The 20,882-nt window shown below is 40.1% G+C and overlaps 1 protein-coding gene across 3 annotated transcripts in view; it reads right to left on the bottom strand.

Moving 5' to 3' along the window:
• Positions 1-166: 166 nt before the first annotated feature.
• Positions 167-20,882, bottom strand: part of rps6ka1 (ribosomal protein S6 kinase a, polypeptide 1) — a 56,650-nt gene continuing 35,934 nt past the window's right edge. Inside the window, exons 1-22 of one of the 3 annotated variants that reach the window (XM_089003634.1) lie at positions 15,427-15,559; positions 13,828-13,881; positions 12,704-12,820; positions 12,527-12,608; positions 10,826-10,906; positions 10,305-10,384; positions 10,111-10,217; positions 8,452-8,489; positions 8,206-8,348; positions 7,611-7,681; positions 7,441-7,529; positions 7,095-7,159; positions 6,696-6,798; positions 6,464-6,594; positions 5,882-6,007; positions 5,302-5,391; positions 5,053-5,211; positions 4,741-4,902; positions 3,510-3,586; positions 3,302-3,419; positions 3,100-3,237; positions 167-1,975 (exon numbers count right to left, since the gene is read on the bottom strand). In XM_089003634.1, the coding sequence (XP_088859760.1) occupies positions 1,853-1,975; positions 3,100-3,237; positions 3,302-3,419; positions 3,510-3,586; positions 4,741-4,902; positions 5,053-5,211; positions 5,302-5,391; positions 5,882-6,007; positions 6,464-6,594; positions 6,696-6,798; positions 7,095-7,159; positions 7,441-7,529; positions 7,611-7,681; positions 8,206-8,348; positions 8,452-8,489; positions 10,111-10,217; positions 10,305-10,384; positions 10,826-10,906; positions 12,527-12,608; positions 12,704-12,820; positions 13,828-13,881; positions 15,427-15,468 (2,196 nt within the window). In that variant the 5' untranslated portion in view covers positions 15,469-15,559 and the 3' untranslated portion in view covers positions 167-1,852. Of the gene's footprint in view, positions 1,976-3,099; positions 3,238-3,301; positions 3,420-3,509; positions 3,587-4,740; positions 4,903-5,052; positions 5,212-5,301; positions 5,392-5,881; positions 6,008-6,463; positions 6,595-6,695; positions 6,799-7,094; positions 7,160-7,440; positions 7,530-7,610; positions 7,682-8,205; positions 8,349-8,451; positions 8,490-10,110; positions 10,218-10,304; positions 10,385-10,825; positions 10,907-12,526; positions 12,656-12,703; positions 12,821-13,827; positions 13,882-15,426; positions 15,560-20,882 lie in introns of those variants that run through there. The other 2 variants (XM_089003633.1, XM_089003635.1) reach the window with 2 other exon arrangements.

The following is a 20,882-nucleotide window of genomic DNA, read 5'->3' as shown; positions in this document are numbered from 1 at the left end:
TCTTCCTCCCAGTTCGTCACATCCTGAACGTTTCATCTAGTAGACATCCAGGCATCCATCCACTTTACTTGGGTTAAGATGAATGCATTTTTTGTTCATGTCGATTGAAGTTTAGAAGTGCAACACACCTGCATAAATATGCCACGAGCGCGAATACAAGAGGCAGTTTTGTGTAGCAACTGAATCTTTAATATTTTGTAAGATATAAAAATCTTCATCTTTATCATACAATAAGACACGCCACATTTAGCCAAAGGAACAATTCTTGTTTTGTTTAGTCTTTTTTTTTTGCCACCACACAAGAACAAAAACAACAGAATAATTCTGATTCCTTTTTTGAGGTAAGACAGCTCGTTGGACAAATACGCAGCCACACAAGTCTTCCCTTCTTTTATGCAAGACATTCGACATATTCCTCATTAAGTAGGCCATTAGGCACCGAGCTGAAAAAAAGGACCTACACTCGGAATCTGTCATTGGGAAATCCTTTTTAAAAAATGCTAAGTGGAAACAGCGCAGCAGTGCTTCAGGGAACATTTGTGTGTGTCATCTCACAGGCAGTAAGTAACTTGACAGATACACTAACCTCAAAAAGTTCGGGGTGTTTGGTGAAATTTCAAAATGCCCTACAACTTTACATGGGAATGTAATTTGACTGGTTGGATTTCACATCCCCTATTCCCACCCGAACCCTGAATATTGGTCAGTTCATGAATCAAGCTAGTTGTGAATTATGCCACAGAAAGACTTGAACAGTCACAAAAAGCCATAAAAGTGGATATTCTTGGGAACCTTCATGGATCAGTTATAATTTTTGCCATACAGCTTCAAATTGTTTAAAGAACAAATAGTCAAAGATTGAACATTTCACCTGAAAGAGCAATACCCTCACATTTTGTCGCGGGTGTAAAATGTGAGGAAATTGTCTTAACTATGGAGAAAAAAAGTTTGCTGGGCCTCCTTGGCAAAATGCTACGAGACCTTAGATTTATTTTTTTTTTAACAAGATCATCTCGCTCTATTTTCAAGCAACGTGCTTCCCTTGGACAAAAATTAACATCAAAAGCAACCAAGCACAAGAAACAGCAATCAAAATACAAACAGGGGAGGAGAAAAACAAAAACATAAAGCCAATATTAAAGGTTTGAGACTCTTTCACAGAAAAGCCACCAGTGTACAAGATTGAGTTGTCAAATAAAAGAAAAAAGGAAACGCCACACACTGCAAGTCATGCAACTGACACTGTAAAAGAAACAAGATTGACATGAACAAAGTTGGGACATTTCCCACAATCCCTAATGATCAGGCTGTACCTAAGCCAAAATAGGCATTTATGGCAGAAATGTGTATTTTAATATAGCTGTTCTTTTACTCGCATTATTAACCCCCCCCCCCCAAAAAAAAAGCCCCGAAAACAAACATATCGGACAGCACTGCGGCCACTGTGCTGCTGGCACAAACTGAGTTAGCAGCACAAAACTGCTAATGTAAAGCTCCTTTTTATGTGCGCACGCACACGCACAAAACAAAGCATACAAACATGCAGCAAACTGACCAGTGTTCAGTGATGGCTGAGCGAGCTGGTGTAGCATGGTGGTCATGCACGCACGCACACACGCACACACACACACACACATATGACAAACAATCGCCCCCCCTGGTCCATCTTTGGCTGGTCCACGACAATAGCGAACAGCTCGCCGTCACATGATTGGTGTTTTCAGGGGGGGGGGGGGGGGGGGGGTTCAGGGTCACAGTCAGTGTTCCTTGGCTGGTAGTGCCCTCCCGAGCGAGCTGGTTGGTTGGTTTGGGTGGCTATTCTTTTTCCCCAAGATAGGCTTGCGCGCAGTGCCTACAACGAGGTGGACGGAAGCTTCTTGACGCGCCGCTGGGCCAGGAAAGAGCTCTCGATGGGCTTGAGCTCAGGGGTGGGCTGCGAGGTCTTCAGAGCCGAGTACGTGGCTGCCATGGCGCCCTGGGAGACAAAACAGTTCTGTGCTAAGCAGGACTCTCAATGGTTGACATCCGAGCATCTTATTTATATTGTTAACTCATTTTCTGCCAATTTATTCAGGAATTGAAAATACGACGTAGAACGGCATTCCTGAATTGGTTCAGGGTTTTTTTTCACGCTTGGGTGCCGATAAAGTAATGGCCAGACCTGTGTCATTGTTTTGCCCCTTCCACAAGGGGCATCATTTCCTTTTTTTCTCATGTTAGCAGCTTCAGCTGTCGTTAAAGCACTATATAAATCAATGTGTATGTATTGCGTTGTATTTTGAACAGCTGCCCTCAGTTTAAGATCATATAATTTAGGAATTAACTCTTTTACTGACGAAGGAAGAGAGTCTAGGGTTTCTAACGCTGCATTGAATGTTGATGTAGTCCTAAAACTCAATATTCTGGTTTGGATTGGCTTTTCTCTTGGAGGGGTGTTGATAAAGTGCTGGTCAAACCTCTGGCAATGACTTTCAGTTCCACAAGGGGGCAGCGTTTGCCTTTTGTCCATGTTAGCACGTTGTTACAGATTCAGCTGTTGTTAAAGTGCTATATAAAGCTATAAGTATGTATTGCATTGTATTTTATACAGCCACCCCCATTTCAAGCTCAAATATGTCCAGACACAAATAACTTAAGAATTAACATTTTTTTTTTGATGAAAGAAGATCTATGGTTTCTTATGCTGCATTGAATGTTTATATAGTCCTTTCACTCAATATTCTGTGGGTCCTGGAATTTAAGTGAAAATGACAAAAACCCTGGCTATCTATCCAGATGGCTGGATCCATATTAGCTAGCTATCTTACGATCTATTAGCTATCTAGCCTTTTATCTATTTGAGTTATTCCGGGTTGAGTGAACGCTGGAGCGTGTGGCTGACGCTGCTCACCCACAGGAAAACTTATCCTGTGACTGTAAAGTGACCTTGAGAGTTTTAAAAGGTGCTTATGAATTAAATGTATTATTACTATTATTGTTATTATTATTATTACATTGTTTGACAGTGAATGAGTTCATACAGCTGTATCGGTGCAGTTTATCGTCACTGTCTAGTGCACACCCGCTATGTTATTTATGTATGAACTGAGCCCCAGTCACCTTAACCAGTTTCAGGTCCTGGTGCGGGAGTTGACTGTTGGGGAGTTTGTCCCTCTGGACGATCCACGGGTGCTTGAGGACCTGCTTGGCGATCAGTCTCCGATGTGGGTCCACGTGGAGCATCTTGGACACCAGGTCCTGTCGCAAGGAGAGCATTTTAAATACGAGTCGAACTCTCTGGAGCATATAGGTTCAGTCACACCTTTGCAGCGTCAGACACTGTATCCCAGTTGCCTCCGGACAAACTAAAGTGGCCGTTGCCTATCCTGTTCAGGATCTCATTAGGAGTGTCTTCAGGGCCGTTGGCGAATGGAGTAAAACTAGAGCAAAGGAGGAAGACAGCAAGGCCGTTTTAGGATGCAAATGACTATTGCAGTAATCCATCACAGTCAAGACTGAACTGTATTTACCCGGCCAGCATGGTGTACAGCAAGACTCCCAAACTCCAGACGTCACAACCTTCATCATAGCCTTGACGCTTCAACACCTACCAACAACAAATTATTTTTGCATGAGGGGGAAAAAAAAGAATAAAAATGTTGACAGGTGCGCTTTCGACTTTCTTCTCCAGTACAATACGTCTGTGTAAGCTGTCAGTCGTACAGGAGTGGTCCATCGATGAAGAGGTTTCTTCAGCCGTCATCTGTACTTGAAGGTGTTGGATGTTTCGCTCCTCATCCGAAAACCTTCGTCAGCGAACTAAAGCTGTGCTGGTAGCACTGGCCCTATATACAGTAGATCTCTAATGGACAGAAGTGGCAGTGCCAGACCTGTGCTGTGATAGGTCCCTGTGCCCATCCCTTAGACTTAGCCATGATAATGAGGTGATACCAGGGCTAATGGGGCAATCAGAGCCAGGCATAGACCATTTGTTAATCAGACAGAACAAAAGAAGTAATCACATTAGTTCAGGGAGTAGTCTACTGCTCCCCCAACCTTAGTGCAGGGACCTATACGAGCAGAGGTCAGGCACAGCCACCTTTGTCCATTAGGGATATATATATCGGGCCAGAGCTACCAGTACAGCTTTAGTTCGCTGACGAAGGTTTTCAGATGATAATAATAATAATATATTTCATTTATAAGCACCTTTCAAAACTCGAGGTCACTTTTCAGGCACAGCATAAGCCACACGCGCCAGCGTTCACTCAATCCAGAAGTGACTCAAGTAGGTACAAAGCTAGCTAACTAGCTAGCTAGTTGTTAGCTAATAGATAGCCAGCTAGACAGCTAGCTAGATAGCCAGCTAGATAGCATTTTTAGAGCATAGTTATATTTTTCTTTTTAGATGAGGAGTGACACGTCCGACACCTTCAAAGAAGTACAGATGATGATTGAAGAAACCTTTTCAGCGATCTTCAGTACAATATTCATTATTCAACGTGAACTATTCACAAGCTCGCGTACAGTGGCACCTTGGGATTTGAATGACCCGAAGAAACAGATATGTGAACACCAACCGTGGCGCAACACATGTAGACCAATAACATAACAATACATATTGGAATATATTCTTGATCCTTCACAAAAATGATTATTTTTATTACAATATGACAGCATTTTTAAATGAGCAATCGTGCACAAGATGTGCCAATTGCAAATTTCCCCATTGTGGGAAAGGCTTTCTGATTCTGATCTTACCTCAGGAGCCACAAAGTTGGCAGTGTAGCACGGGGTCATGAGTAAGCCATTATTGGCACGCAGCTGTTTAGCGAAGCCAAAGTCGCAGATCCGAATTGACTCCGGGTTCCCCGACTCATCCACATAGAGTATGTTGCTGGGCTTCAGGTCTCTGTGCACCACCTAAGTAAAAGGGAAAAAAATAGCTTCGGTTACCAATCTCATGAAAAAAAAAACATCAGCCTTCCAAAACGACTGCTGATTTTTGATTTAGAAAAAAAAAAAAACACTGCGAGTTACGACGCCAGCCAGCCTAATATGTTGCATCCTCACCCCCTGCGAGTGCAGGTACTCTACAGTCTTGGTGATGGTGTGCAACACAGCACTGGCTTCCCTCTCTGAGAAGGATTTCTGCTTGAGAATCCGATCGAGCAGCTCTCCTCCGCGCATCAGCTCCGTCACCAGGAACACCTGCTTGCCAGTGTCGTACACCTGCAACGGACACTGGAAGTTATTTTCTATCCGTTGAATATGGAGCCCATTTGTTCAGCCAATGACGATAGCGTGTGCGACTATCCTCACATCCTTCAGTGTTATGATATTGGGGTGCTGTCCATATCGAAGCAGGATTTCTATTTCCTCCGACGGGTCCGTGCTGGTCTTGTCAATCATCTGTCAATTGACCAAATATATAAATCCATAAATAAAAGAACAAATTGATCAATAAAAACATATGTAAATAAAATTACAATTAAAATTAAAAGTAGAATCAAATTTATAAAAAAAACAAAAACAATCAAAATCAAAATCGAATCAAAATCAAGTCAAAATTGAATCAAAATCAAATCAAAATCGAATCAAAACAGAATCAAAACAAAATCACATTAAAATCAAAATTGAAACCAAAAGGAAAACCAAAATCAAATCAAAATTGAATCGAATGGAATAAAATAAAATAAAATAAAATACAAAAGTTATAAAAATAAAAATAACATAAAATCCAATCAAATGGAATCACAATAAAATCACAATAAAATCAAATGAAATAAAATAAAATCAAAATAACTAAACTAATCTAAACTAAAATAAAAGACCAGGTCCAGATTTGAATTGTGATAGACTTGGCTGAGGTCAAGAGAGCCATTTAGCGAGTTACTCGTACTTTGACAGCGTATTCCGTGTTGGTGGCCTTGTGGACACATCGCTTGCAGACAGAGAAGGAGCCCATGCCGATGTCCTCTTTCAGCACATAGCCATCGCTGAACAACAAGTTCTTCCCATGTAGCTGCTGCAAATGGACAGTAAATAATTTTTATTTCTTTTTTTTTGTTTTGTTTTTATATCTATTGACTATCATTCGACGGAATAAAAGTACAAGTGATTATGCTAGTAGGTCTTGCAAGTTTGATGAAGTGTGTTTCATTTTAAAGGGACGTTTTCAAAATCACTCTCTTTGAATTATAGAACTCATTCTACCAATAATCATATATTGAAAAACACAAAACAGGTTTTCCGCACTATAAGGCACTTCGGTGTATGTGGCACACGTTCAATGAATGTCTTATTTTAAAACTGTTTATAGATGCAGACTTTCTCGTGTAACATGACTCCTCCTTCCTTCATGCTGCTCAAACAAATTACTGCAATTGCAATGTAGGTAAGCTCCAAAAGCTGGATGTCAGAGACCGAGTACAATATTATTTCCACAGTGCCTTCTCATACTTTCAAATGACTACCCACATACCTGAACCACTGGGTGTGGCGGAGGTTGAACAGGCTCAGTTGACCCTTCTTCCTCCAACAGACTCGATGCGATAAAGCTGAAGCCTCGGAATAGTTGGTGAGCGCCGGCACTCGGCGGCACCCCGGGAGAGTCTGCAGAAATGATTAGGATGAAAAATTTAATGATGTTCAAAAAAAAAACAAGAAAATGAATCATAATTATAAATTGTCCAAACTTCCAAAGTTTTATTAACCTTTCGGGGTGCGGGAGGTGAACTCGGAGTCAAAGTAGAACGTGTCATCTGGACGCGCCACTGCTGGTTTGAAAGGGGGTTTTACTTCTCTGCGGAACAGTTTCTGAAAGCAGTTTTCGAAAATGAATAAAAGATACACATGTACGATGGCTTAAAGGACAACCGACGTCTCCGGACAAGTTGTGTCCATAATTTGTAAAATCACTTCAAATGACCTCTACTGAGCGTATTTTACAAAGATTCCACGGCATAAATCATTTTTATTGGTGTTTTGCATTTGCCTAAAAATATCATACTGCGTGTTTTGGGTATTTTAGATGCTATAAAACGTTTTTCTGATGTCAGTTAAAAAACAAAAAAGTGACGTCGGTTGCCCTTTAAATAAAAGAACACACTCACATTCCAGTCAATGTTGGAAAACCAGCCATGACGTTTTATCTCCTCTGCTCCATCAGGACCCGATCCTATAGAGATACCATGAAAATCAGCAATATTTGAATACATTTATATTACTACACAGCCCCGTGTAATTTTTACATTTTATTTCTGCTTGATGCATGACCTGATTGATTCACCATTTTAAACCCGATGTCTTTTTTTGAATGAAAAAAAAAAATGACACTTAGGTGTGAACATTGTGGCACATCCAATTTAAAAGCCATTTTCATATTTACTTCACAGCAACTCTAAAAAGGCTATCTAGAGCCTATTTAATATCTTGACTGCATTCAAATAGATAACCGACCCAGTCTGTTGACGGGGTTCCTCTTGAACAGAGCTCTGAGCAAAGATTGCGCCTCCGCGCTGAGGAACTGAGGCATTCCCAGACGTGCCCTGCAAGAGATAAGTCAATCATAATCATCATCGTCGTCATCATCATTGTTAATACAAATGATGATAAGTAGGGGCACTCACTTGAGAATCATATTCATCGTTTCTTTGCGGTCTTTCCCATGAAAGGGCAGCGATCCGGTCAACATTTCAAACTGGTGGAGAGAAGATTCGGCTTTCAAGTCACATGTGGTTGGCATTATTGGACAATGGAATACACAGTGCAAATCTCTTTCAGCTGACATTTCAGAATAGGTTTAAAATGTGAGGTCGTTGTTTAGGATGAACAGCATTTTGGAAATTAACTTCATCTGCAAAGATGAGTGTATGTTTTGTATCGCAAGCCTTTGTAAGTAGTGCATTCCAAAAAAACTGACATTTTAATGATCACATACCAGGGGTGTCCACCCACATATCAGATGGGACATTAAACCCCCAAGTAAATCTTCAGACTTATTTGCTGTCCATTAGCTAGCTAGCTGGATTTCTATCTATTTGAGTTACTTCGGGGTTGAGTGAACGCTGGCGCGTGTGGCTGCCGCTGCTCTCCCACAGAATAATTTTATCCAGTGACTGTAAAGTGACCTTGAGAGTTCTGAAAGGCGCTTATAAATGAAATGTATTATTATTATTATTATTATTATTATTATTATTATTATTATTACTTCCCTTTCCTTACCATCAGTACTCCGAACGACCACCAGTCGGCGCTGTGGGTGTGTCCTACCCTGTTGACCACCTCAGGTGCCATGTACTCCACAGTACCACAAAAGGAGTAGGCCTTCTCGTGGTGGTCAATGCCCTCTTTGCACAGACCAAAATCTGGAAGACATCGAAGATACCTTTGCTTTTTGTATGGAAGAATAAACATATTAAGAATTCGAGGCTTCAGGGAGTCGTTTTGGGCACTTGTGACTTTTCTTACCAGTGAGTTTGATGTGACCTTCTTCATCCAAGAGAATGCTGGCAAAACAGCAGTAGGTCATGTTAGGAACATGACAAACATTACCCTTAAAAATACTTCAAGGTGGCTAGAATGTAAATTACAAGCATATGGATGAAAATAAGTGTAAAGTGGTCTTTGCGTATAACAGTTGAAAATCTGTTGATGTGGAAATAATCACAAGAGACTTCTCGACAGGCTCAGGGAAGATGGGTGATCACGGAGGGATTGCTTGATTAGCTTTTACTGCACAATTCAAGCCTTTTGTTGATTTGGATAACTAACTACAGGCAGAAATATGGGGAAAATAACAACAACAGAATGATGACACAGGTCATTTGCATATTTTGATCAGAGATGGCTTAATGTGTCCCTAAATTGATTTTTTGATTGTAACTCATTCACTGCCAGACGATGTGCAAAAATATATCCACTCCAGTGCTAGGGTTTTCGTCATTTAATCTCAAATTGCAGGAACTAGACAGAATATTGAGTTTTAGGACTACATAAACATTAAATTCAGCATAAGAAACCTTAGATTCTCTTTTTTCATCAGAAAGTTAATTGTTAGTTGTAAATTTCTCCACTGCAAGACTAATAAAGGCAAATCCAATCCAATCCCTAAATTGTATGGGTCTGGAGTTATCTGAGCTTGAAAGGGGGGCGGCTGTACAAAATACAATACGTACATATTGGTTTATATAGCGCTTTAACAACAGCTGTACCTGTAGCAAAGTGCTAACTGGGACAAAAGCCTATGCTGCCCCCTCATGGAAGAGAAAAAGCATTGCCAGAGGTCTGACCAGCGCTTTATCGGCTCCCCCGCAAGAAAAACCTAAACCTGAACAAATTAGAGAATGGCACTCCTTACATACTTGGCATACTTTTCAATTCCCGAATAATTTGGGAATGGCGGCGAATGACTTAAAAATATTGATTTTCTTCTCATACATCAGATTTATTATTTTTTGCTTGTTTAATGTTTAACTTCTGTAATATAAAAGTTGCCATGCCTTATCATTTATAGTTATGGCATTTCAGAAAATAAACCTGTTGCTTAGCCTTAATTTATAATTACGATGAAGATGTTTAAACAATGAATAAATAATGGACCAAATTGTCATTGTGTTTTTATTACTACTACGATGGAAATTGGAAGTGCTTGCAAAATATCATTTGAAATCCTAGCAAAAAGTGTGAAAATGTGTGCTATAGAAGCTCGTGATACCCCATATATTCATATTCGAGCATTCAGAAATTCTTCTATTTGCAGATTTAATTTGTTATTGCGATTCTATTCCGCTTTTGTGCACAAAAACTCACATTGATGACAGTTTTGACATGGCTAATGTAAAAGTACTGCCGTGGCGCCATATTTTGGGATGTTCCTTCCAAGGAAATACTGCATGTGGAAGTGAAAGGGATGACCTTCATTTCATCTTACAAACCTGCGAGAAAAATATTTAATAGCTACTACCCTGTCAGACACCTTATATTGCTGTAGCGTATTGAGATGTGAAATTGAGGTAATAGCATGTCCCGGCGCATTTAAATGTGGAGTGATGTCACCGTCATCGAGGAATCACATGAACTCAATCATTAAATATGCTTCTGGGTTATTGAAAATATGACATATTTTACTTTTCAGGCTTCAGGTCTCTGTACATGATGCCCAAGCTGTGGAGGTGGTCGAGGCCCAGCGCCAGCTCAGCAAGATAAAACTTGACATCCTCCTCTGTGAACATCACCTGTGAGACACGCACGGATGGAAAAAAGGCTTCAGGAAGGATGACGCATAAATACACGACATGCAGCATCAACACAGGAAGTCCTACCTCTTTGGACAGTCGAGTGAAGAGATCGCCTCCTCGCAGGAAGTCCAGGATCAAGTAGAGTTTCCCTTCAGTCTGGAAAGCTGAAATTTAGATGTAGAATGAACCCTTGGTCATAGTGTTTTAACAATGTTTTTTTTTGGCGGTTAATGCCTAATCTAATGGGTTTTTTTTGGAAGTGAAAAAAAAAAAAAAAAACAGTCCGAGTCCAACAACGGGGGTCCACTGCAAGGTTTATTTTGAATGGCACTTCACTGTATGTAAATATTAAACATAATGAAAGAGAATGTACAAATATAAACTGGTATTCTAAAGTCTAATTCCTGTACAGACTGCAGTAAAGTAGCCAAGCGAGGCCTTGTCACGTGAAAAGAAGAAAAAAAACATGTACTGCCGTTTACTGTAAAACCTTATGAAATCATCACTCTTGAATGCAATCTTCGCGATACAGCAGAGAAAACGCGATGTGAGTGGGTGGTTAAACGAGGCGACGGAAGAAATTGCCAGATCTGAGGCTGACTGACCGTAGTGCAGCTTGACGATGAACGGGTGGTTGACATCTGCCAGGATGTTTCTTTCCATCTTGGTCCTCACACGATCTCTCACTGGTGATGAGGACAAAAAAAAAACACATAACTATCTGATATCAATGAATTTCATTCAATAATTTGACAATAAATGGTGTTTTCTTTTTTTCCCCCCTTCTTTTATGTGGCTGCTTGACCGCAGCGTACCCTCGAATGCGCACAACTGTTGGCACAAGCCAGGCAAGAACTGTGCAAGGTTATTGGTGAGACATGATAGATTCACAGATAACTAAAATAAACCGATGAGCATTTAGGGTTGTTTTGACTGCACATCTGCGGTGTGAGAAAAACAGCGCAAATTGAATAAGGAAGCGGTTTCTTCTCTGCTCAAGTCCTGTTTTATATGGGTCACTCCCTTATTGAGTAATACAAATCAAGAGTTGGAAAGGGCAAGTTATTTTTTGTCTAAATTAGATAAAAAAAACACATTTTATTTATATATATTTATCGAAAGGTACAGAGATAGCTAGATAGATACAAGCTAGATATCTAGCTAGATAGATAGTCCCATATTGAGTAATACAAATCAAGAGTTGGAAAGAGCAGGTTAATATTAGTCTAAATTAGATAAAAACTTCCCATTTTATTTATATACATTTATAGATAGGTACATGGATAGCTAGCCAGATAGATACATGGATAGCTAGCTAGATACAGTAGATACATGGATAGCAAGCTAGATAGATACATGGATAGCTAGCTAGATAGAGAGATAGCTATATAGCTAGATAGCTGGATAGATAGTCGATAGCTAGCCAGCTAGTTAGATACATGGATAGATATCTAGATACATGGATAGCTAGCTAGATACAGTAGATACATGGATAGCTAGCTACATAGATACATGGATAGCTAGCTAGATAGAGAGATAGCTATATAGCTAGATAGCTGGATAGTCGATAGATAGCTAGCTAGCTAGATACATGGATAGATATCTAGATACATGGATTGCTAGCTAGATACAGTAGATACATGGATAGCTCGCTAGATAGATACATGGATAGCTAGCTAGATAGAGAGATAGCTATATAGCTAGATAGATAGTCGATCAGGGGTGTCAAACTCATTTCACATCGTGGGCCACATATGGCCTCGGTAGATGTCATGTGGGCCAGATATTGAAAATTATACCATACATGCTATGATTAACCAAATATCATTCCTTCAATACCAAAACTGGTTCAAAACACACCAAGCACAAATGTTCCCCACGCATTTCTGTCAAAAAATATGACGTGGTCCATTTTTTATTGAAATTTTTACATTCCTTATCTACTTTTCTCTGTGTTGAAACCGTGGCTGAAAAAAAAGATTGCAGTTGAAAAAAAACAGCTGTTTTCTCCTACGTTGATCGAAACAATACCACTCTGCCCTCTAGTGGACAATCCTTGAATTTGACGGGCCGTCTGTTTGACACACCTGAGCTAGATAGATACATAGATATCTAGCTAGCTAGCTAGATAGCGCGATAGCTACATAGCTAGATAGCTAGATGAATAGTCAGTCAATGGGGACCAAGCTATTTATGGCATGGCGGTCGACATTGTTTACATGTTTAATGACTGAGGTCATTTGAGCACTTACGCCCCCCCCCCCTACTTCGATAACACCATTCATTGTCAAGATGCTCTCTTGTACCTTTGAGCGTGGCCTTCTTGAGGACCTTCATGGCGTAGAGCTGGTTGTCATCAGGAGGGGTCACCTTGCGCACCAGGAACACCTCGAGTATGCGAGACACAAGCAATGTCAGGAGTGAGCGGCAAAGGACTGCAGAGGATGAAAAGAGAACTAACTTCAAGCTCATGTGTGAGTTACCTTCCCAAAGGAACCCTGACCCAACACTTTGAGCAGTTCAAAGTGAGACGCATCTGCTTTTTCTGAACCCTCTTTGACCACATGGGTGATGTTGATTTCCTTGATTTCGCCATCATCCTATACATATGAGGGTGAAAATTTTCTAATCAAATAAAAGCTGTCCAAAATGCACCAGGTAATTCCCAGACGTAAAGAATTTTGAACGTGTTGTACAGGCATGGCTAGGTGGTAGGTAAAGATGGCCTCCCTCAAGTAACATTAGCAAGAACATTTTATTTTTCAACATTTAGGTCCCGTTTTTTTTTTCAGACTAATATGAGTCCTCAACCACTGATGTCTCAACGATACTATACTATAACCTTATAAACTATAACCGAGCAACTAATACCTATACTTTGACAATAAAGCTGACTTTGACTATACTGTATATATATACTATACTGTAAATGTATAGATCATTTAAAATCCAAAATAAGCAATAGTATGGCTATTTATTATGTCATTTGGCATCTATAGCCCCGCTTTGTTCAGCGGAAAGGTCGGTGCTGTTGGACAGCCCGTGGCTGGATGGATGCATGGCTTGAGGAGCCCGCGATGAGGAGAAAGGAGCGTCGCTGATGCATATGTGGATGCCGTGGCTTGGAATTGAAGTGGATTTATGTGGAACAGGAGATGTGAGATCTTTTCGTCAATGGATGGTACAGCTTCATATTTGTTGTCAACATTTAGCTTCTAGCAGTCGTGCGCATTCCACCACAATGTCCCTGATCCACTGGTGAAAAGGACGCTTTGATCTAATCCGCTTCATGCAACAAGGAGGATGCAGAAAGTGCTTAAAAGTGAATGACTGTCTATAATTTAAGGTTTTGTTTTTTGTTGTTGTTTTGACTTCAACATGGCAGTGTGAAAGTGGCTGCCTTTACAGCTGGTCTATATTTTGTTTTTCTACTTCTTCCTTTCCTAACTTTGCTGCTGTGAAATGTAAATTTCTCCACCGAGAGACTGATAAAGGCTAATCCAATCCAAGATGGTGCAGAAGAAGTGATGATGCAAACACAGGAAAGGAGCAGACGTCAGTGAATGAAAATGAGATATTTTCTCAACACGTGTCCAAAATGTCTTACCTGGGCACTAATCTGGGCAAAGTCCTTCTCTATCCATGTGATATGACACTTGTTCTAAGTGGTGTTGGAATGCAGAGTTCACATTATTATGAGGTTGATGATAATGATTGTGTGGCTTTTTTTCATCATTGAGCAAACACACACGCAGGTGACATAGTGAGGCAGGGGGTGGTAAGACAGAACAGGAAAAGACAGAACAGGAAGTAAGTCACCCCCGGCCACCACCACCACCCCGCATCCCCCTTTTCGGTTCTCTCATCCTTACGATGACTTCACTTCCTTCCGGCTACATAAGCTCAAACTGCAAGAAGAAGCCGCCATGCAAAGATCGGCTTGTCGCCAAAGTCAAACACACATAATGGCATCGGGGCAGGGAACACCCCCCGAAACACAGTACGAATTTCAGAATCTACATCATTGTTCCGTGTAACTGCAGTAACTGGAGAAACTAGTGTACAATGTAACTACTCCTGTAATGAGATTTTATTCCAATCCATTTATTTATTTATTTATTTATTTATTTATTTATTTGCCGTATTTTCCGGTGTATAAGGCGCACCCAAAAGCCTTGATTTCCTTCAAAAGATGGCCTGCGCCTTAAACACAGGTACGCCTTATATGTGAAGTACCATATTTCCATTATATAAGGCACACCAGAGTATTAGGCGAATCCCCCAAGGAATGGTGTATTTTCAAACTTTTTCCATATACTGTATGAGGCGCACCTTCAATGAATGGTGTATTTTCAAACTTTTTCCATATATAAGGTGCACCAGATTATAAGGTGCATCTTCAATGAATGACAGTAGTTGCGAGAACTGTTGTGCCTCAAAATTACTGTATTTTATGATTATATGGCGCAACCAAAAGCCTTAAATTTTCTTCAAAAGATGACCCTGCGTCTTACACGCCTTATATGTGAAGTAATATTGAGCCACAACAGGTCTTCGCAATTACTGTCAGCAGCCACCGACTCAATTTCCCCTTGTAAATGAAGAAGTGCGTAACCCCAGCCTCTACTGTAGCGCCTTATAACAGGTGTACCTTATGTTTGGAAACTTCTATATATTTACATATTATATTTGGAAAACCTCTCATTCATTGAAGGTGCGCCTTATAGTGTGATGCGCCTTATACTGTATATGGAAAAAGTTTGAAAATACAACAGTCATTCGGGGTGTGCCTTATACACCGGAAAATACGGTATTTATTCACTTATGTATTTGGTTGGTTGGTTAGATGCATACTTAGTGTGTTGGTTAGATACTTGGCTTGTTCGTTGGTTAGTCAGTTAGTGTGTTGGTTAGTTAATTACTTAGTTTGTTGGTTTGCTAGTGAGTTACTTAGTTGGCTGGTTAGTTATACAATTTTCATCAATGGAACAGTTGAAAAATGGCCACAACTCCATCCTCCGCAGTCTAAGCTCAATCATAATCATTTGTGAACCAGGAAGTAGGCTGATAAGTGACAAATGTCCCCATATCACACATATAAACACAAAGACACATACAGTTATACGACTGGATCAAAGTTAGCATTTCTCACGCAAAACATGCTGAAATGTAATCAAAATACAACAACAACTGAAGTGCCACTTGCCTCTCCCATGCGTGTTTTGGGGCGGAATAGGAACCTCCACATGTCCAGATATTTCCATGTCACTACGAGCCAGCAGGCACCGCACCACCTTTACAAGCCCGCGACGTTTGAGTTGGCCAACATGTTAAATGTGCGTTAGCTCACTGGCTTTGCACACACACTCGCCAAAATGGGAAGTGAGGTTTTTCGCACCTAAATGTGGTGTGACTGGATTAACGACAATTGGTCGCAAAAAGGAAGGTTTATACACCAGAGGAACATCCCGGGGCAAATGTCTCATTTCTGAATGTGCTTTTTATTTGGTAAAACAAACATGTCGATGCTCAAAAAGAATCAAATGTACACGTGAAATAGAAATACAGATATGAGTCATTTTTGGGGAGTTTCTCCTCCCCGATTAACCATGCACATGACGAAAAAACACCAAGGAAAAAAATCGCGTGCGAGGCATAAGGGGCCAGATGCCACATTTTGACAAGAAGCCTAAAAGCAGAGACGAGGTTGGCCAAGTAAGGGCATGCTCACCATGTTAAATTGTAAACTCAAGAGCGTATGTTAGTGCTAATCAAACCAAGCTTGGCACATAGGAGACACTGTACAGGAGCGCGAGTCAATTTTGGTCTCGCAGTTTGCGGCTTAATAGTACATCAATAACATACAATTACGACATTTATCTGCGGCAGTCTGAGATGCAGCTTCCTTTTTTTTCTGCATGTTTTCAAGCCGTGGCAGTTAGAAAACTCAGAGCAGCCAAGAGGGCCATTAAAGTAAACGCAAAGAACAAGATCATATAAACATGCGGCCAAACACTGCCTAAAAAGTCCAGACTGGACTTTCTCAACACGGAAATCAAAAGAAGTTGGGCCTGCTCAATAGAATATAATGAATTATGAATTATATACGTACATTCATTGAACCAAATACCGATACGGTGAATGAGGATGTCAATGTTGGCAAGAGAAATTGTTTGTTTTTGGAATTGTAAAAATTATAAATAAATAAAATGACATGCAAAAATGTGTCCACTCCACTGCCAGGGTTTTTTTATTGTCAGTCAAATTCCAGGACTCACAGAATATTGAGTTTTAGGACGACATAAACATTCAGTGCAGTGTAAGAAACCTTTGGCTCTCTACTTTCATCAGACAAAAACAGTTAATTCCCAAATTATATGGGTCTGGACTTATATGAGCTTGAAATGAGAGTGTCTGTGCCAAATAGAATGCAATACATACATATTGGTTTATATAGCGCTTTAACAACAACTGAAGCTGGAACAAAGCGCTAACATGGGGAAAAAAAGTGAAATTCTACCCCCTTGTGGAAGGGGAAAACATTGCCAGAGGTCTGGCCAGTGCTTTATCGGCACACAAGCAAGAAAAAACAAAACCTGAACTAATTCGGGAATGGCGCTCTACATCATATTTTATATTCCTGAAAAAAATTGTGAATGGCAGTCAATGAGTATATATATATATATATATATATATATATATATATATATATATATATATATATATATATATATATATATATATATATATAAATTTATCATCATCATCATCATCATAAAATATAAATAATTCATTTGTTTGCAATTGTCAATTCCTGATGATTTCGACTTTCTGGAAACGCTCAAGTCACGGTGGTTGAGTATATCACAACACTCCAAATGCTGACATGGTCAACATTCAACCTGCCAGGAGAAAGAGTAGCCTATTTTCTTTCACTAGAAATGTTTGTCTCTAGATTTTTTGTTCTTTGGTAATCATCAGAAAAATACAAATTGGTTTCTGACTGCTGTTTTCTGTAAAGAACGAGCGACTTTGGTACGAAGTAATGCGATGAAACACAAATTACACACACAAAAACCACCAATTGACTTTTGACGGCAAATTCCAAATTAGAACAACTTGCAAGTCGACCAACAGGACTATAGAGATTTTGTCAGACTTCAAATGTACTTGGAGTTCGTTCCAGCACTCCTAATTGAAACAATCATGTGTGAAGCAAGCTGACATTGACCCAATGCTGTCAAGAAAGCTGATATTGCGGGTGTGTCTTAAGTCCAGACACTTGCGCAGGCTGGCACCAAGACATGTCAGGTGAGAGGAGTTAATGTATCTGTATTCGTCAGTGTGAAACGCTGCACTCGCCAACAAACGCCTCTACCCTGATCCTTGTCCTATTCGCCGCCTTTCCAAGGGCTCCAGAGCAAAAAAATACAACTACCACATGTTTTATCAAACCAGAAAAAACAGAAGGAAATATGGAAACATGAAGCAAACATCATGTCACAATGACGATGAGACAATGTTTGTACCAGATTTTTCGGTGTATAAAGCGCACCTTCAATGAATATTTTTTTTCCAAATGTATCATATATAAATATACCAAGGTTTTTCAACTATAAGGCGCGCCAAATCATGAGGTGCTATTGTAGAGGTTGGAGTCACGCACTACTTCTTCTATAGGGGGAAATGGAGTCGGTGGCTGCTGACAGTAATTGAGAGGGTTGTTGTGGCTAAAAGGACAACCGATGTCACTTTTTTGTTTCTTAACTGACATCAGAAAAACGTTTTTAGCATCTAAAATACCCAAAACACGCAGTATGATATTTTTATTCAAATGCAAAACACCAATAAAAATGACTTAAAGTGTCCAAAATCTGCAAAAAAATTGAGCTGCGAATTGGGCATTTTGAGAAAGTCTCGCCCCCGGTTCGAGACATCACGCCAAGACGTCATGCATTGCTGGAGAATCAAAACAATGGCTACAGATTCAGGGAATATGCTTTCTTGTTACACATCCAGTTATGAATATGATTCAAATAGTTCTGAAGAGGAAAGCATACATTTGTTTGCAATCGATTAAAGAATTTATTCCGTGTCATTTTGAGGCATCTGGACTGCAATGTAGCGTCCCAGAAAAGAGGCAGAAAAAATGGCGACCAGCTCGTGTGAGGAATGAATCAGCCCGTTTCCACAGGCTGATAAATTCCTTCCATGGAGCTTGGACGCCCTCTTCTGGCCGTGTTTGGGTGCAACATGAGGTGCTATATGCGGTGGAATCTTATTAAAATACGCTCAGTAGAAGTCATTTGAAGCCATTTTACAAATAATGGGCACAACTTGTCGGGAGACGTCGGTTGTCCTTTAATATTACTTCACATATAAGGCACCTGCGTATAAGGCTCAGGGTCATCTTTTGAAGAAAATCAAGGCTTTTGGGTGTGCCTTATACACCGGAAAATACGGAAGTTGGAAATTATTTTAAGTGCAATGGCGACGGCATCAGCTTGTGAACGTCATATGACCAAACTTATGATTGGTTGCTACCTGAGAAACTCTGATTTAATTTTTGTTGTACAGCAAGTTTTTAGAAGGATAACAATGTGTGGATTTTGCTGCTTAGTTTATTTGTCATTGTTTAGAAAATAAGTCAAATAAACTTCCACTTTAACACTTAGCCGAGTTATTAGATTGGGACTCGCGAGGCACAGATCCTCAAAATCAGGTGACTTGGACACAGGTTCAGAAAAAGAGTAGTAGGAAGAGGAGGAAGGCAAGGCAACAGTGCAGACAGTTCGCCTGCACCAAACGCAAACCTCCAAACATTAAATCAAGGCGCTTTAATAAAAGCGTAGCCCGAAGCGGTTGAAAAGGAGATTTCAACGGCATAGGGAAGTCATAACAGGAGATAAAGGGAGGGGGGAGTTAAGTCAAGGATCTAAACGACACAGCTGCTCGCCGCGTTGCACTGCATTAAAAGCCATCAAGTATTTACCTCTTACTGCTTAATCTCATTCTCGACATCCTTTTCAGTCTGATACTCTGCTCTTTGGAGACTAGACTCTTTATTATGAATGCTTGCATACTAGAAAATACAGGACACAACCTCTGCCCTTTTATACCTTCCAGGAAGGCCAAATATTCATCTGTACAATCACAATGGCGACAGATACAGTACCATACCCCAGCAAATTTCCCCATTGTGGGATGAATAAAGGTTTTCTGATTCCCAATGGAGAACTACAAACACAACAAAGCACAAAAAACAAAGGACATATTCTTCCACTCATTCATGTGATTCCTATAATCTCCAGACTTGGTCGGACAGTTCAGGCAGGAAGCGCTTCAATGACAAGTCTTCAACACTTTGACCCCTTTGGTGTAGTCTACAACAAAATGTTAATACCATTCATTTAATAGGATGGTGCATCTGCTTTCCCATCCCCACGGGCCACGCGGGCCGGGCATAGATCGGCGAGTGACAGCTGCAAACGGACAAACAGGCCACGTGATTGACCAAGAAATTTCCACGGAAAAGTCACAGGAAGTGTGCACAGGATTAGCGCGGATGCTACAGGAAATCCTCTGTGGGCAATCTGGAATATTAATAGTGTGACTACGAGGATTGCAGAAAGATGAGAGGCGGGTCAGTATGGATGGAGGGAAGGATGGTGATGATGAGAATATTGAGTTTAAAGGAAGCTAGAATGGTGCGGTGGCGATTTAGAAGGAAACAATGACATCACAAAATGAACTCTTCAATTGATCTCAGATTCTATAATTTACTATTTTATTTTTCTTTGAACAATCAGACTGAAATAGCAACCAAAGCTTCCACTTAGCAACCTCTCATCTCATGTTCGGGGACACCCCCAGTTAAAAAAAATCAATAAAAAATAGGATACACAACAAGGCTATGTCCTTCTTATGAATTCATAATACAACACCTATGTTGAACAATTTTGTACAGATATTTACTGAGGCTTTCAGCAACAACTAATTGGTAGCATCATTGACTTGAAAGAGTGTTTTGAAAAGGGCCATTAAAAAAAAGTGTGTCATTTGAAATTACAGGTGTCAAAGTCATGGCCCGGGGGCCAAATCTGGACCGCCACATCATTTAATTCAGCCCATGAAAGCAAATCAAGCATGTCACAAATACCATGGTGCTTGCTAAAGTCCGAACCAAAATGTCAAATTGTCGCATGTAAACAATACAATACATTCTAATTTATATAGCGCTTTCACAACAGCTGCAGTTGTAACAAAGCGCTTCACATAATAATCAACACAAAGCAAAATAATAAACACTAAAGGAACATAGAAACATGGACAGTTGTGCAATCTTAACAACTTTATAATAATAATAATAGATTCCCTCATGTACTCTATGATGTTTGAGTACAAGACAAACACAAAATGAAGCAGTTCTAGATGAAAGAGGATGAAAGCCTCCTTTTCACCAGTGGATCAACGATGTAATGGTGAACCACAATAACAGTCATAATAATAATAATAATAATAATACATTTCATTTATAAGCGCCTTTCAAAACTCTCAAGGACACTTTCTCGACTTTAGATGTGAAAACTAGTGATTCATTCATTTGTGTGCGTTCTGTATGTAATATGTGGAGGAGTGGAAACATACTAATGATTTCCTGAA

The sequence above is a fragment of the Hippocampus bargibanti genome, linkage group LG09 (assembly GCF_051943395.1).
Source record: "Hippocampus bargibanti isolate YZ-2025 linkage group LG09, ASM5194339v1, whole genome shotgun sequence".
In the NCBI taxonomy this organism is placed as follows: Eukaryota; Metazoa; Chordata; class Actinopteri; order Syngnathiformes; family Syngnathidae; genus Hippocampus; species Hippocampus bargibanti.
Note: the sequence above shows the minus strand (reverse complement) of the source record. Positions and strands in the feature narration are given on the sequence as shown.